We start from the raw sequence: 13,997 nt of genomic DNA, 5'->3' as shown, positions 1-13,997 counted from the left end.
TATGAAAATGCTAATAAATTCTTTTTTAAAAAAATTAAATTTCATTAATAAACAGTAATGGTTGTTTCTGCATTATTTTATGTATTAAATAGCTTCACCATTTAAGAATGTGTTATCTGAAAGCATCAGAGTTGCAGAAGAAAAAGAATGGTTTTTTTCTCTCTTTCCATCTATTGCCTATTCATTCCTTCTAAAAGAACTCTCAAAATCATTTCACAGGAATGTTGCAAAGCCATCAGTCAAATAATCAGGCCAGGTTTGGACACTACTGTTAATTTTCCTTGAAAAGTTCAATGCTTCTACATTTGTAATTTGAAACTCTCATTTAGTACTAAGACCTGTATGCACGCTGTTGTACTTAGGTGGTGTCCCCTGTGTGTCTTACAGATGCTACACACATACTAAGAATATAGTCATAAACATAAGAATCTGGCAGCATTAACAAATTTATCTTAGTATTCAAATGCCAAACAGTAGATTATATTCACATCATTAATTATCACGATTGTCAGGAAATGTCAGAATGATAATTTTTTTTTAAGGAACAGTTGTGGCTTTAGAAAATAATGATTTGTTGAACAAGTCTATATCAGTCTCTGATTAGGAAACCAGTAGTTAGTTAATGTTTTAAGAGCAGCTGCTCATCGATGTTAATATGATTTCGAAATGGCATCAGCGCACTATTCTAGAAGGATTGCTCCATTCAATTCCAAGAATATAGCAGAGACTTTAGTAAACCTCTCGGATATATATTTGAATTGCTAAACACTCTTGTTAAGCTATGAAAGATATAAAGCATAATTTATCTCAGAATAGTTCAGTAAGATAGTGTATGTACATAGAAAAGTGGCAGAATCTGAACTTGAAGCAAGTACTAAAGTTAGGACTTCAGCAGCTGGAGGATCAGGACTCATTCTGTGCACTACTACCAATCTCTGAGCAATAAAAAGAGTAATGCAGTCACATGACAGCCAAAATGATCTATTGGCTAGAGTGCTGGACTTAGGCTGGAGACACTTGGGTTTAAATCCCTGCTCAGCTATGAAGTTCATGGGGTGACTCTGGATCAGTCAGTCTCTTAACCTGACCTCCCTCACATGATTTTACACTTGTGATTTCATGTCGGAATACGTTTCACGGATCCGCCATGGATTCATATTTATTTGGTTATTTTATAAGTTTTTCGAGGTCTACTTTTGGTATAATTGCGCGTAAAAGCGAAAGTGAAAGCATGAATGAATAGTGTGATTCACTTACAAGATTAATCCGCCTTTATTTTGTAGATCCGGTCATGTTCAAAGTTGTTAATGAGCGTTAAACTTGCTTCCCGCCTTTTTGGAGGGCAGCAACAGTGATTTTATTGGTTAAGGCATTAATGATGATGTCACGTTTGTTCCCTAATAAAAGGCAGAGGCACCCCGCTTAGGCACGTTCTTTTTGGTTAGTCGCACGTTCTTTTACTTTAAGTTCAGGGTTTAGTTTAAGGGTATTGGGAGCGGGCTGGACGGGTTGGATGGGTTTTTCTTTAGTTAGAGTTAGATCGCGGAAGATCATTCGGTTTTAGTTTAGTTAGGTTTTCTTATAGGTTAGCCTAGGGTTAGGCCCGCGGAAGATATTTCGGTTTTAGTTTATTTAGTTAGCCTCGCGGAAGATTGGGCGCGCAGGGTCTTTAAGCTTAGGAGAACTTAGCTTAGGGGACGAGCCTACGCGGGTTCTGCCGAAGCCACTAAAGATACAACCGGTGTCTGTCTTCCTTTGGGGTTAACGGGGGGAGTAAAGTAAAATTTTTAATTTTCTGTAAATTGGTCCGTCTATTCAGAGTCAGGGTACATATTTTATTTCACGAGGCAACGTTTCTTTAAAGAAGGCAATTAGGAACTCACACACCACCAGAGTCTTCAATTGGCTTACTCATCATCCTTCAGACTGTGAGGCTTGGCCGGCGACCGTGCTCAAAAGCACGCGGAACGCTGGCCGCTTTCCCCGCAACTGGTACCTCGTGCATAACCAGCCCAAGGCCGTGCACGAGGAGCTCCAGCACCCATACCCCGACAAGTGGTGCCCTCTCTGAGGCAAAGCGTAGTCGGAAATCGCTTCCACGAAGACTCCGGTTAAAGGCAACATATCGGAAGTGGCTCGGAAACAGACGTTGAGAGGTGAGGTATAACAGCCCGGTTCATCCAGGATTTCGCTGCAGTAGCACGAATCCACCGCTTGCCCAAAGTACTGTAAATAGAAATTGCGCGCGTGTATATTTTGCCCCAAGGGGTCCCCGGGTAGAGCGGCAAGGAGTTTAGTGTAAGCCTACGGGCAGAGTAAGGTCTTCCCTAAAGCCTACGGGTGGGAAGGGTCTGGCAAAAGCCTACGGGTGCCAGGTTTTTCGGTCAAAGCCTACGGGTAGGGCCGGTGTCTCCCGAAAAAGCCTACGGGTGGGAGGGAAAGGTTTTCTGGCAAAAGCCTACGGGTGCCAGGTTTTTCGGTCAAAGCCTACGGGTAGGGCCGGTAGCCCCTAGTAGAAGCCCACGGGTGGGGGCGGAGGTTTTCTGGCTAAAGCCTACGGGTGCCAGGTTTTTCGGTCAAAGCCTACGGGTAGGGCCGGTAGCCCCTAGTAGAAGCCCACGGGTGGGGGCGGAGGTTTTCTGGCTAAAGCCTACGGGTGCCAGGTTTTTCGGTTAAAGCCTACGGGTAGAACCGGTGTCCCCTAGTAGAAGCCTACGGGTGGGGGAGGAAAAGTTTTGGAAAAGTGCTAAAAATGGGCTCCTCACTCTCAACTGCTCAAGTTAAATTTTGTGAAGATTTATTGTACCTTTTGAAAAGAAATGGTCACCCTGTCTCTGAATCAGAAGTAGAGCTTTTAGTTAAAACTGTTGGGGAAATTTGCCCCTGGGTCCCTAAGGAGGGAACGAAAGATTTAGCCTCATGGGAAAGGATCGGGTTAGAATTTATGGCCAACCCGAAAATCGGAATTCCTGTACAATTGGTATGGAGCAAAGTAAGAAACTGCTTTCAACAAATCGCTCCAAGAAATGTTTTGCTTAATGGAACAGTGAATTTAGGAAATACTGCTTTTAATAGTGCCCCTGTGCTGCCGCTTGCGGTTGTGCCATTTTCGGCCCCCTCGCAGCAGCCAGTTCAGGCCCTGTTGTCGTACACGCACTCGCCCTTGTCTAATTTGTCGTTGCCAGATTCATTGCCGCCTGTGCTGGTGCAGCAGATGCCGTCGGCCTTTCAAGCCCCGCCGCGGACTGCCCCACCGCCAGTCGCTCAGCAGTCATCGCAGGCCTTTTACCAGCCAGCGATCTCAAGTCAGCAGCAGCCGCGGACCTCGTTCCAAGCAACGGTCCCGCTTCCTCCATCGCAAGCCGCGCTTTTGCCAGCGATCCAGCAGCAGCAGCAGCAGCAAGCAGCCTTTTTGCCAGCAAACCCTGCTGCCCTGCAGGCCGCGCTCAAGCCAGCAGCTCCAGTTTTGCAGCAAGCTGACTTCCAATCAACAGCAATCCAAGCTTCAATGCAAGCAGCACAACAGCAATTTACCAACCCTTCAGCACCTCCGATGCCAATGCAGATTCCAAGACAAGAGCAAAGCCAAACAATGATGATCCAGATGCCAGGACTTGCAGTACAGAGCCAACAACCTTATGCTCCAACTCCAAGTCAGCCATCTTGTCTTCATCCAACTCCAAGTCAGCCATCTTGTCTTCATCCAACTTCAAGTCAGCCATCTTGTCTTCATAGTCAGCCATCTTCAAGGCATCCAGATGTCAAAGACTCTTTAGCGCCATCTAGTGGCTCATCATTTGGAAAGCATCAAGAAGATTTAAACTCACTGATGCCACCTACAGATCCAACAGCAATGCAACCCATCTGCAGAACTCAAGCTTTGGAAGCAGCTTTGGGACAAATAGACTTTAGTGCTGATCCAATGCACATCTTTCCAGTGATTCGTGCCAATGGAGGACAACCTGCGAGATATCAAGCCATTCCTTTTGAAACACTACGTGAACTGCGAAAAGCCATACGCGAAAATGGACTTCAAGCTCCTTATACTAGAAGTTTACTTGAAGGACTGTCCACTAGTAGACTTCTGCCATCTGATTGGAAGTTGATTCTTCGCACCTTCCTGTCGCCTACAAATGCTCTTCTGTGCCTGCAAGAGTGGAAAGAAGTAGCAGCCAGACGTGCAACGCCACTCGCCACAGAAGATATGCTCACAGGATCAGGACATTACTCCAATCTCAATCAGCAGCTAGCCATACCTGATGCTGCACTCGTCACCATAGCAGACATCGTAGTCAAAGCTTGGCGCAGATTACCCAATCGCACAGATGCCAGCTCAGTATCAGGATTCGCTGCAGTTAGGCAAGGTCCAAAAGAGCCTTATGGGGACTTCGTGGATCGCCTGATTGTTGCAGTGGAACGCCAGATAGAAGATCGTCATGCCAGAAACATGCTGACAAAACAACTTGCCTTTGAAAATGCCAATGATGACTGCAAGAATGCCCTAACAGCAGTTGCAGCTCGTCCAGATGCCACATTGACTGAGATGCTACGCGTCTGCCAGAATGTTGGTACCCACTCCTACAAAGCACAGCTCTTGGCAGCTGCGGTACAGATGCCACGTCAAGACAGCTCTACGCCAGTCAAGAAGTGCTATGGGTGTGGAGGCGATGGGCATTTCAGGTCGCAGTGCACAACAACGCCAAGGCCTTCTGCCAAGCCACCAGAGAGATGTCCTATCTGTCAAAAAGGATTTCATTGGGCGAACGATTGTCGCTTGAATCCACAAAACACATCACCTACCTCATCTCCAGTTCAGGGAAACGGTTCTGCGGGCCGCGCCCCGGCCCCGGTAAAACAATAGGGTGCAAGCTCAAGAACATCATGAAGGTCAACCATCCCAGAAAGGTGAACAACGCTACTCCTTATCCAGGTCATCAGGAAAAAAGAGTGATCCAGAGAGATATCTACTCTTCAGATGTCCAGAGAAAAGATGTGACCTCATTAAACATTCAGGTTCCAGAGATTTCATCATCTGCCTTACCTATTCAAAGGGTTCCAGTAGAGAACACAGCATTCAGTTCACCTTCTGCTAACTGCCCTTCAGTTCCTGCTGATGTTAACCCTGCTTCACAGCAAGCAATCACAGTCAAGTCTCTGATCGCAGAATTGCCTTCAACGTTGAGAAAACATCCTACTGAGGTCAACCTCGCAGCACCTGAGCTTTACTCACCTTTGAGTCAAGGTCAATCTGTCATTGAGGGACATTTGCCCTTGATGAAACAGCAATATCCAGGTAGCAACCCAGCTGATGATCACTTTCCATGTGGCCAAAGAATGCAAGTGAGTGAGACAGCTCCCTCTTGTGGAAGTTTAAACATCACTCCAGTTAACAATGTCCACACCTTTGTGTCACCTCCAGCTTTTAAGCTCAACCCGCCACAACCAAACAATTATCATGGACAACAACTTCAACTGTCTTGTGTCAAAGAAGAAGCTCCATCCTGTCAGTTTGATGCACAACTGACTGAATGCCAGCAGGTTCAACAGCGTCAGCAACTCTTACTAATGGAAGAACCTCAAGTTTGCCAACTCAACGCCAAGCAGCTTCAGAGTTGCCAACTTCAGCAATGCAAAAAACCCGAAACCAAAAAGATGTCTTCAGACACTGCTGACGAAGAACAAGAAGCTTCTTCTGTCCCAGGTATACCACTCTTCTTAACAGAGGACTGTTACTTTTCAAATCCATGGTTTGCTCAGCAATTGCCAACATCCATTCGTGGTCCATTCCCAGACACTTCGATTTGCCTTATCCTGCCTAGGATGGATCGCCTCCCTGCCATAGTCACGCTGACTGCAGGCCTAGTTCGAATCACAGATTCATCGCAGTTGCTGATTCCAGGATTTTCAACTGTTCCTTGTGTTCTAACAAAAGGTTTAGAAATTGCCAGACTCTATTTGCTTACTTCTACACCTACAGCTCCTGTAGACTCTTTGCCTCCTCAGGCAGCAATGGCGCTAATCAAGATTACAGAAGAACGCCCTCACCTCGTCTTAGAAATGGGTGGACGAAAGATCAAGGGTCTTCTTGATACAGGCGCAGATGTTACAGTGATCGCCAGAAAAGATTGGCCTAACCAGTGGGCAACGACTGTCACCCAGGAAGTCTTCGGAGTCGGAGGTTTCGAACCCGCCCACCAGAGCGTGCATCCGATTACCTTCCAGTCAGACTCAGGCTCCATGGTGCAGCTCCGTCCACTTGTTATGGATGTGCCTATCACCCTTTGGGGTAGAGACTTATTGTCTAAAGCAAGAACTGTTGTCCATACACATTTTTGATGTGGGCCTTTGCATCAGCGCCAGTACATGCTCTTCCACTCACATGGAAGGAAGGACCCCCTGTATGGGTCGACCAATGGGCGCTGACGTCAGAAAAGCTCGCTGCAGCAGAGGCCCTAATCAAAGAGCTGCTTCACCAGGATCGTGTACAACCCTCTAATAGCCCTTGGAACACTCCAATCTTCGTCATCAAGAAGAAAAGTGGAAAATGGCGTTTGCTTCAAGACCTAAGAAAGATCAACGAGAGAATTGTTCCAATGGGTCCCCTTCAATGTGGACTTCCTAATCCTAACCTCATTCCTAGAAACCATCAGCTTGCAATCATCGATCTCAAAGATTGTTTCTTTACTATCCCGCTAGCACCTGCAGATCAAGAAAAGTTCGCTTTCACTCTACCTGTGTTTAATAACACCAGACCAGCTTCCAGATACTCTTGGAAGGCACTCCCTCAAGGAATGGTGAATTCACCGACTCTCTGCCAGAACTTTGTAGATAAAGCATTACAGCCTTTCAGAGCACAATATCCAGCTTTAGAAGTTTGTCATTACATGGATGACATCTTGATCCATGGAGAGAAGGTCTCAGAGCATCATATTGAGCATCTTACACGCATCCTGAACTCTTTTGGGCTTTGTATTGCCCCAGAAAAGGTACAGCGCACTGCTCCATTTCATTATTTAGGTCACAGACTGCTTCAAGATACAGCCCTGCCAGAGATGCCGAGCATAGTCATTCCAGAATCCTTCACCTTGACACAACTGCAGCATCTCTTGGGACAGATAAACTGGGCTCGAAAGTCTCTAGCAGTTCCAACATTTGACCTCTCACCATTGTTTTCCGCTCTTAAGGGACACACATCTCCTTCAGATGTTATTCCATGCACCTCTGAGATGCGTCTTGCTTTACAAGGGGTAAACACAAAACTGCACCAAATAGCTGTAGATCGTGTGCCAACAGCTAACTGCGCTCTTTCATGTGCTATCTTCACTACACCAAGATTGCCGACAGCAGCCTTATATGTTCCGGATACTTCCTCAAAAGTGGCAATCGTGGAGTGGATTCATCTTTCGCACACGCCTCAAAGGAATGTGTACCCCAGTATGGACGCTGTTGCTGATCTCCTTGTTAAGTGCAGAGGCCGTGCAATTCGTCTGAGTGGAAATGATCTGCTTTCCATCTACCTTCCTTTCTCTCAAGAACAAGTGCTAACTTTGATCCAGTTTTCAGATAGTTTCCAGATTGCTATTGCTGATTTTGTCGGTTCATTCTTGTATAATCCTCCTAAGGACAAAAGATTCACTTTATTGCAACAAGTAAACTATCACCTTTCATCCATGTTGGTGCTTCAGCCTATTCCCACTGCAAAAACTCTGTTCACAGATGGCTCCTCTTCCTATGGTGTCCTTGCATGGCGGGAGGATGGACAATGGAAAACTGTGTTTACAGAGAAACAACTTTCAGCACAAAGATCGGAACTGGCAGCAGTGATTCTCGCTTTTCAGACTTTCACTGCAGAAGCATTCAACCTCGTTGTAGATTCTCAGTATGTATATAGACTGTTATCATCGCTTCCAGTTGCTTATCTATCTCCGTCCATGGACGAAAATCTCTTTAACTTGTTCGCACAGCTTCAAGAACTATTACAGAGACGTTCATTTCCCTTTTTTGCTGCACACTTGCGCTCTCATTCTAACCTCCCAGGATTCCTGGTGGAAGGAAATGCAGTAGCAGACGCTGCCCTCAGGACTCTAGCTTTCTCCTTGTTCGATAATCCTGTGACAAGCCATGAAACTTTCCACCAATCAGCAAAGGTTCTACACAAGACCTTCAACATTCCAATGTCACAAGCAAGGGACATTATTTCATGCTGCCCTTCGTGCTCCAAGTCTCCTATCTGCTTGCCATTTGATGCTGTAAACCCTCGAGGCACGGAGGCGAATCAGCTGTGGCAGATGGATGTGACACATGTCCCAGCCCTTGCTCCAATGTCTAAGTTGCATGTCACAGTGGACACCTTTTCAGGTTTCATTTGGGCTACAGCACTGAAGGGAGAAACTGCGAGGCACGTCATACAGCACTGCATGAGAACCTTTGCCGTTATGGGAAAACCTCAAGCCATTAAAACAGATAATGGCCCGGCCTATGCTTCTCAGGCCTTTAGTGACTTTTGTGTGCAATGGAACATTTCCCTATCTCATGGGATTCCGTTTAATTCGACAGGCCAAGCTCTCATTGAAAGGACACACCTCACTTTCAAAACTCTGCTCCGTAAACAGACTGCAGGACGTCACCTTCCAGCCTCGGAGATCCCTTTGGCAGTTGCAAAGGTGCTGTTCACCTTAAACTTTCTTCTCTTTCCACATAACAAGCCTCATTCCCCAGTGGATCTCCACTTCAAGAAAGAGGAACAGCTTCCTCGACCTTTGGTCTCTTATCGCCTCTTGCCTGACATCGAATGGCGAGGACCAGTTCCACTCATCACTTGGGGTCGTGGATATGCTGCAGTTGCCCTTGAAGAAAAGGCTGTTTGGGTGCCTGCCAGATGTGTGCGCCCTTGGAGAGCTAAGGAACCAAGTTGAGAATATCCACCTCGTTGTTTGGCTGCACTAGTTTCCAGTGTCAAATGCAGCAACTCTTCAACTATCCTTAACCTATGCCTTTTGTTTGCCTCTGGGCGGCCTCTGGTTCCTGGCTGCCTGGATTTGTTCCAGTTACTCTCATACCTGCATTCACTAGCAGATCACCTTGATTTGCTTGCTTAACCTCCTTTCTTCTACAGGTATCGTTGGTTCTTCAGAGCTCGATGTTTCAGAACTTTCCTGAGCCCCATGAACTTTTCCTGAGTCCCAGGACTATTTCTTCTACATGGTCATGTGTAGTCGGAGAAGAAGACGACCGGCAACTCATTCATCGTCTTCATCCTCCTCTCCAACACCATTTTGCAGTTCTAAACCTGTCTTGTACTTTATATTGTACTTGTAAAATTGCATATTTACCTTTGTATGCTTCTTGAAATATCCGCCTCGCATGTTACATGTGTTTTCCTTATAGCTTGATAATTAATGATATGGATGTCTATATATATGCAAAGCTTTTCTGAAATGGTTTCCATTTAGAGCGTCACAATTTTGATGATATGGAAATGTTTATGTAAGGTCAAAGCATTGTCTTTGTGCAGTTCTAGTCATAGACATATTCATGCATATATGTTTTATTTCAGTAATCCTAAATCTCCACGTTGTGCTTGCAAAAGTTGTAGTTTAAAAATGTGGTAACATTTATATGCCTGATTTGAAATATTTCCTTTGGTCAAAGAATTGGTCATTCTCGGATTTGTTCAAGATATATATGTCAAGTCTGGTGGCGTCCTACCCTTTTGGTACCCCTATTTACTTTAAAGATTCCCCCTCTATATGCTACCTTTTGGCAGTAAACCAGGTTCCCAGCTTTTCCCTTCACCTTGTTTCCTGCTGTTAATGGGAGACCCTTATGTAGCTGGTTTAAATTCCATTTCGTTTCGCTGGAAACCCTTGCGTAGATGGTTTAAATCCTCATCCTGGCTGGGACACCTTTATATAGGTAGCTTAAATCTCCTTTTGTGGCGAAAACCACTTGTACTTAGGTGCCTTAAATCCCCTCTCTGGAATCGGACCCTAGTTCCCCGTTACCTGTGGTCGCTGTGGTAAGTCCAGAATCTAAAGTTCCCTCGATTCTGTAGCCTCAGAGCCACAACCCTTTTCCGTTACCTTATCCATTTTTCTTCTGTTTTCCAAATAAAAAATAAATAAAAATGGGGGAGGGGTCTGGGTAGGCTATGTAGCCCCAGCTCTAGTTATATTTTAATTTTGGGTCCCGGATCGGGACCTCTCTTATGTTTGGGCAGTCGTTATCCGTTATTTTTAATTTTGGACCTGCATCAGGTCCTCTCTTGTGTTTGGGGAGTAATTTGTTGTTTTACGCTGCACGCGAAAATATATATGCTTATGAGGTGATTTGTTGTGTTTCACTACGTATTGAAGTATTTATATATGCCTAAAAGGTTTACAGTGTATCGGATCGATCACCTTTTATGTTTGGCTAGTGGTTTGTTATTTTCATGACTTTATTGCTATATTATTGTACAAGTATTTCCTCCTATGAAAAGGATGGATGTTGATGGTATTGCTAGTGTTTATATCACAGTCTTGATGTAGACTTTGGCGTGGACACTGTCGGCATTGTCGACGTTTGCCTTTTCATGTCAAGGCTTATATCAAAACAAATGGTAATGTCTGTGTCAGATAAATGCTTATGATATCTCTAACCTTCTTTTTTTATATAACTAAATCAAAAATAATTTAATTTAAAACAAAAAAAAGAAAGATGATATGTCGGAATACGTTTCACGGATCCGCCATGGATTCATATTTATTTGGTTATTTTATAAGTTTTTCGAGGTCTACTTTTGGTATAATTGCGCGTAAAAGCGAAAGTGAAAGCATGAATGAATAGTGTGATTCACTTACAAGATTAATCCGCCTTTATTTTGTAGATCCGGTCATGTTCAAAGTTGTTAATGAGCGTTAAACTTGCTTCCCGCCTTTTTGGAGGGCAGCAACAGTGATTTTATTGGTTAAGGCATTAATGATGATGTCACGTTTGTTCCCTAATAAAAGGCAGAGGCACCCCGCTTAGGCACGTTCTTTTTGGTTAGTCGCACGTTCTTTTACTTTAAGTTCAGGGTTTAGTTTAAGGGTATTGGGAGCGGGCTGGACGGGTTGGATGGGTTTTTCTTTAGTTAGAGTTAGATCGCGGAAGATCATTCGGTTTTAGTTTAGTTAGGTTTTCTTATAGGTTAGCCTAGGGTTAGGCCCGCGGAAGATATTTCGGTTTTAGTTTATTTAGTTAGCCTCGCGGAAGATTGGGCGCGCAGGGTCTTTAAGCTTAGGAGAACTTAGCTTAGGGGACGAGCCTACGCGGGTTCTGCCGAAGCCACTAAAGATACAACCGGTGTCTGTCTTCCTTTGGGGTTAACGGGGGGAGTAAAGTAAAATTTTTAATTTTCTGTAAATTGGTCCGTCTATTCAGAGTCAGGGTACATATTTTATTTCACGAGGCAACGTTTCTTTAAAGAAGGCAATTAGGAACTCACACACCACCAGAGTCTTCAATTGGCTTACTCATCATCCTTCAGACTGTGAGGCTTGGCCGGCGACCGTGCTCAAAAGCACGCGGAACGCTGGCCGCTTTCCCCGCAACTGGTACCTCGTGCATAACCAGCCCAAGGCCGTGCACGAGGAGCTCCAGCACCCATACCCCGACAATTTCAAGGATACTTGACTCTTTTGGAGGACAGATAAACATGTGATATAGATATAGGTGACTAGACCAAATCTGCCCACATAAAGTTTTCCCTCTGAAACTCAGCACAGACCCAATTCAAATGACCACTACACAGACTATTATACAACTTAGATATTTTTTCAAGGTGAGGGGATAGCAAAAGGCTCTTCAACCTCCTCCCCTTCCCTCCAGTATAATGAGCAAGAGAGGATGTGGTAAAACCTTTCATTTATTTAATATCCCTTCTCCTGCACAAGCAAGGCACAAGGACATTGGAGTGAGTAACTGAGGTGCTTAATAAGAAGTTGCTGCCATGCCTCAGAATCTTTTGCCATTGACACGGCAGGTGGTGGTTAAAGAGATCACTTTACCTGTTCCTTGGTATAGATGAAAGTGAGTCAGTAAGGGGAGTTAAATTTGTTGGATTTATTCATTTGAAAATATGGCTGCTGACCAGGAAATGGTAAAATCACCTGATACCAGAGCTAGAATGACTGCCTACAGGAAGCAAGGCTTGTAAGCAAGTCTTGGATGGAGTACCAGTGGGCCCTAATGTTATTAGAAGGTATCACTATCTGGACAGGGATAGCCTAACTTTTCTCCTCTATGCCCAGGTAACATCTAGGTTATACTTAGGGCTGCTTCTGAAGACAGTTCAGAAACTTCAGCTAGTGCAGAATTTGGTAGTCAGGTTGCTCAACAGGTCAAGACGGTTTGAGCATATTAACCAATTCTGGCCCGACTGCACTGGCTGCCAATTAGTTTCCGGGCCAATGCAAAGCACTGCTTTTGACCTATAAAGCCCTAAATGGCTCAGGGCCACAATAATTCAAGGACAGCCTTTCTCCATTTGAACTGAACTGGACCCTATGATCATCATCTGATGCCCTTCTTTGTGTGCCTCCCCCATGAGAGGTCTGGAGGATAGCAACATAAGAACAGGCTTTTTCTGTGGTGGCTTACCATTTGTGGAATGCTGTCCCCAGGGAGGCTCTCCTTCATCATTCACTCACAGAATCATAGGCTAGTAGAGTTGGAAGGCACCACGAAGGGTCTACCACCAGCAATGCAGGAATCTTTTGTCCAGTGCTCTGCTCGAACCCACAACCCTGTGATTAAGACTCTCATCCTCTATTGAGTCATCCCAGCCTTCATTACATACTATATTTTTAGGCTCCAGGGGAAAAAAATTCTCTATAACCAGGACTTTGGCTGATTCTTTGGCCTTTAAATGTGTGTGTGGGGGGGGGTTTAATTGGTTTATTTTTGTTTTGTTTTTTAATGTATTTTATGTTCTCATTTTGTATTTTTATGCTGTGAACTGCCCTGTGTTCTTCGGATGAAGGGTGGTATACAAATTCAAATAACATACATACATACATACATACATACATACATAGAAAAATACATAGGTAGTATTCATGAGCACTCACGGTAAGGGTAGTTATCCTCTGTCATATAGATTTGACTCCCATTTCTATACAGCCTGTACAGAAGCCAGTTTGAATTTGGAGAATCGGGTGGATTCCAAACAAGTCTGATAGCAGAAGAATTTACAACTTCTCCTCCTGGCGGTGGTTGCTGAGAAGGAGCTGGATTACAACGCAATAAAAGCCATATTTAGGCATCAAGACAACCAAACTTCATAAGCAGAAGTGCATTTTAAAAACAAAAAGGTTTCTTCTAGCAGAGGAAAATGATATGAAGCAGAAGAGCTGTGTTTCACCAGTACAATCTTAAGAAAAGCCAAAACAAAGCAGCCAGCCAGCATACATTAGATAGAAATCACTATGCAAGACATCTAAAATAGCATTATTCTGCCTAAAGAACCACCTTAAGTGTGCTTTGCCTGAAAATCTGCACAATGCACACATAGAGAGCAAACAGAGCAAACATACAGATGCAGACATCTGAAAGGAGTAAGTAGATGCCTCGCTTCATGCTGCCTCTCCACTCCCATCCTAATTCTGGTCTTTTTCTATGTATTCCCTGCAGACACCCACAAGCTTGTTTTCCCTTCAGATGTCTGTTTATGCAAGCTACTTGTGGAGAAACTGACACAGACTCAATACAGATGACCAACTTACTCAGTTGAAAGATATTCTACTATGACTTTTATTATTTTTCCATATTAATGACAATGTGGTGGGCAAATGTTCTAATGTGCGATGAACACTGAGGGCCTCATCAAGTTATAAGGCTTCCCCACAAAAAAATACTACAGTAACAGTACTCTTCAGCATGTGACAATGGCTGGGGAAGATATTTCCTCAAGCCATAGTCAACTCATAACCTGGTGTCATCTAGAGTTGTTTGGACTACAACTCCCATGATCCCTT

General features: G+C 44.4%; 1 protein-coding gene across 1 annotated transcript in view; it reads right to left on the bottom strand.

The window, feature by feature from the left end:
* The window catches only part of USH2A (usherin), a 454,712-nt gene that overhangs the window by 335,366 nt on the left and 105,349 nt on the right, over positions 1-13,997 (bottom strand). Inside the window, exon 15 of the mRNA XM_033144773.1 lies at positions 13,092-13,250. Within this exon, the coding sequence (XP_033000664.1) occupies positions 13,092-13,250 (159 nt within the window). The remainder of the gene's footprint in view (positions 1-13,091; positions 13,251-13,997) is intronic.

This window comes from Lacerta agilis, chromosome 3, assembly GCF_009819535.1.
Source record: "Lacerta agilis isolate rLacAgi1 chromosome 3, rLacAgi1.pri, whole genome shotgun sequence".
Lineage (NCBI taxonomy): Eukaryota > Metazoa > Chordata > Lepidosauria > Squamata > Lacertidae > Lacerta > Lacerta agilis.
The sequence above is the reverse complement of the archived record's forward strand: the minus strand, read 5'-3'. Positions and strand labels throughout refer to the sequence as shown.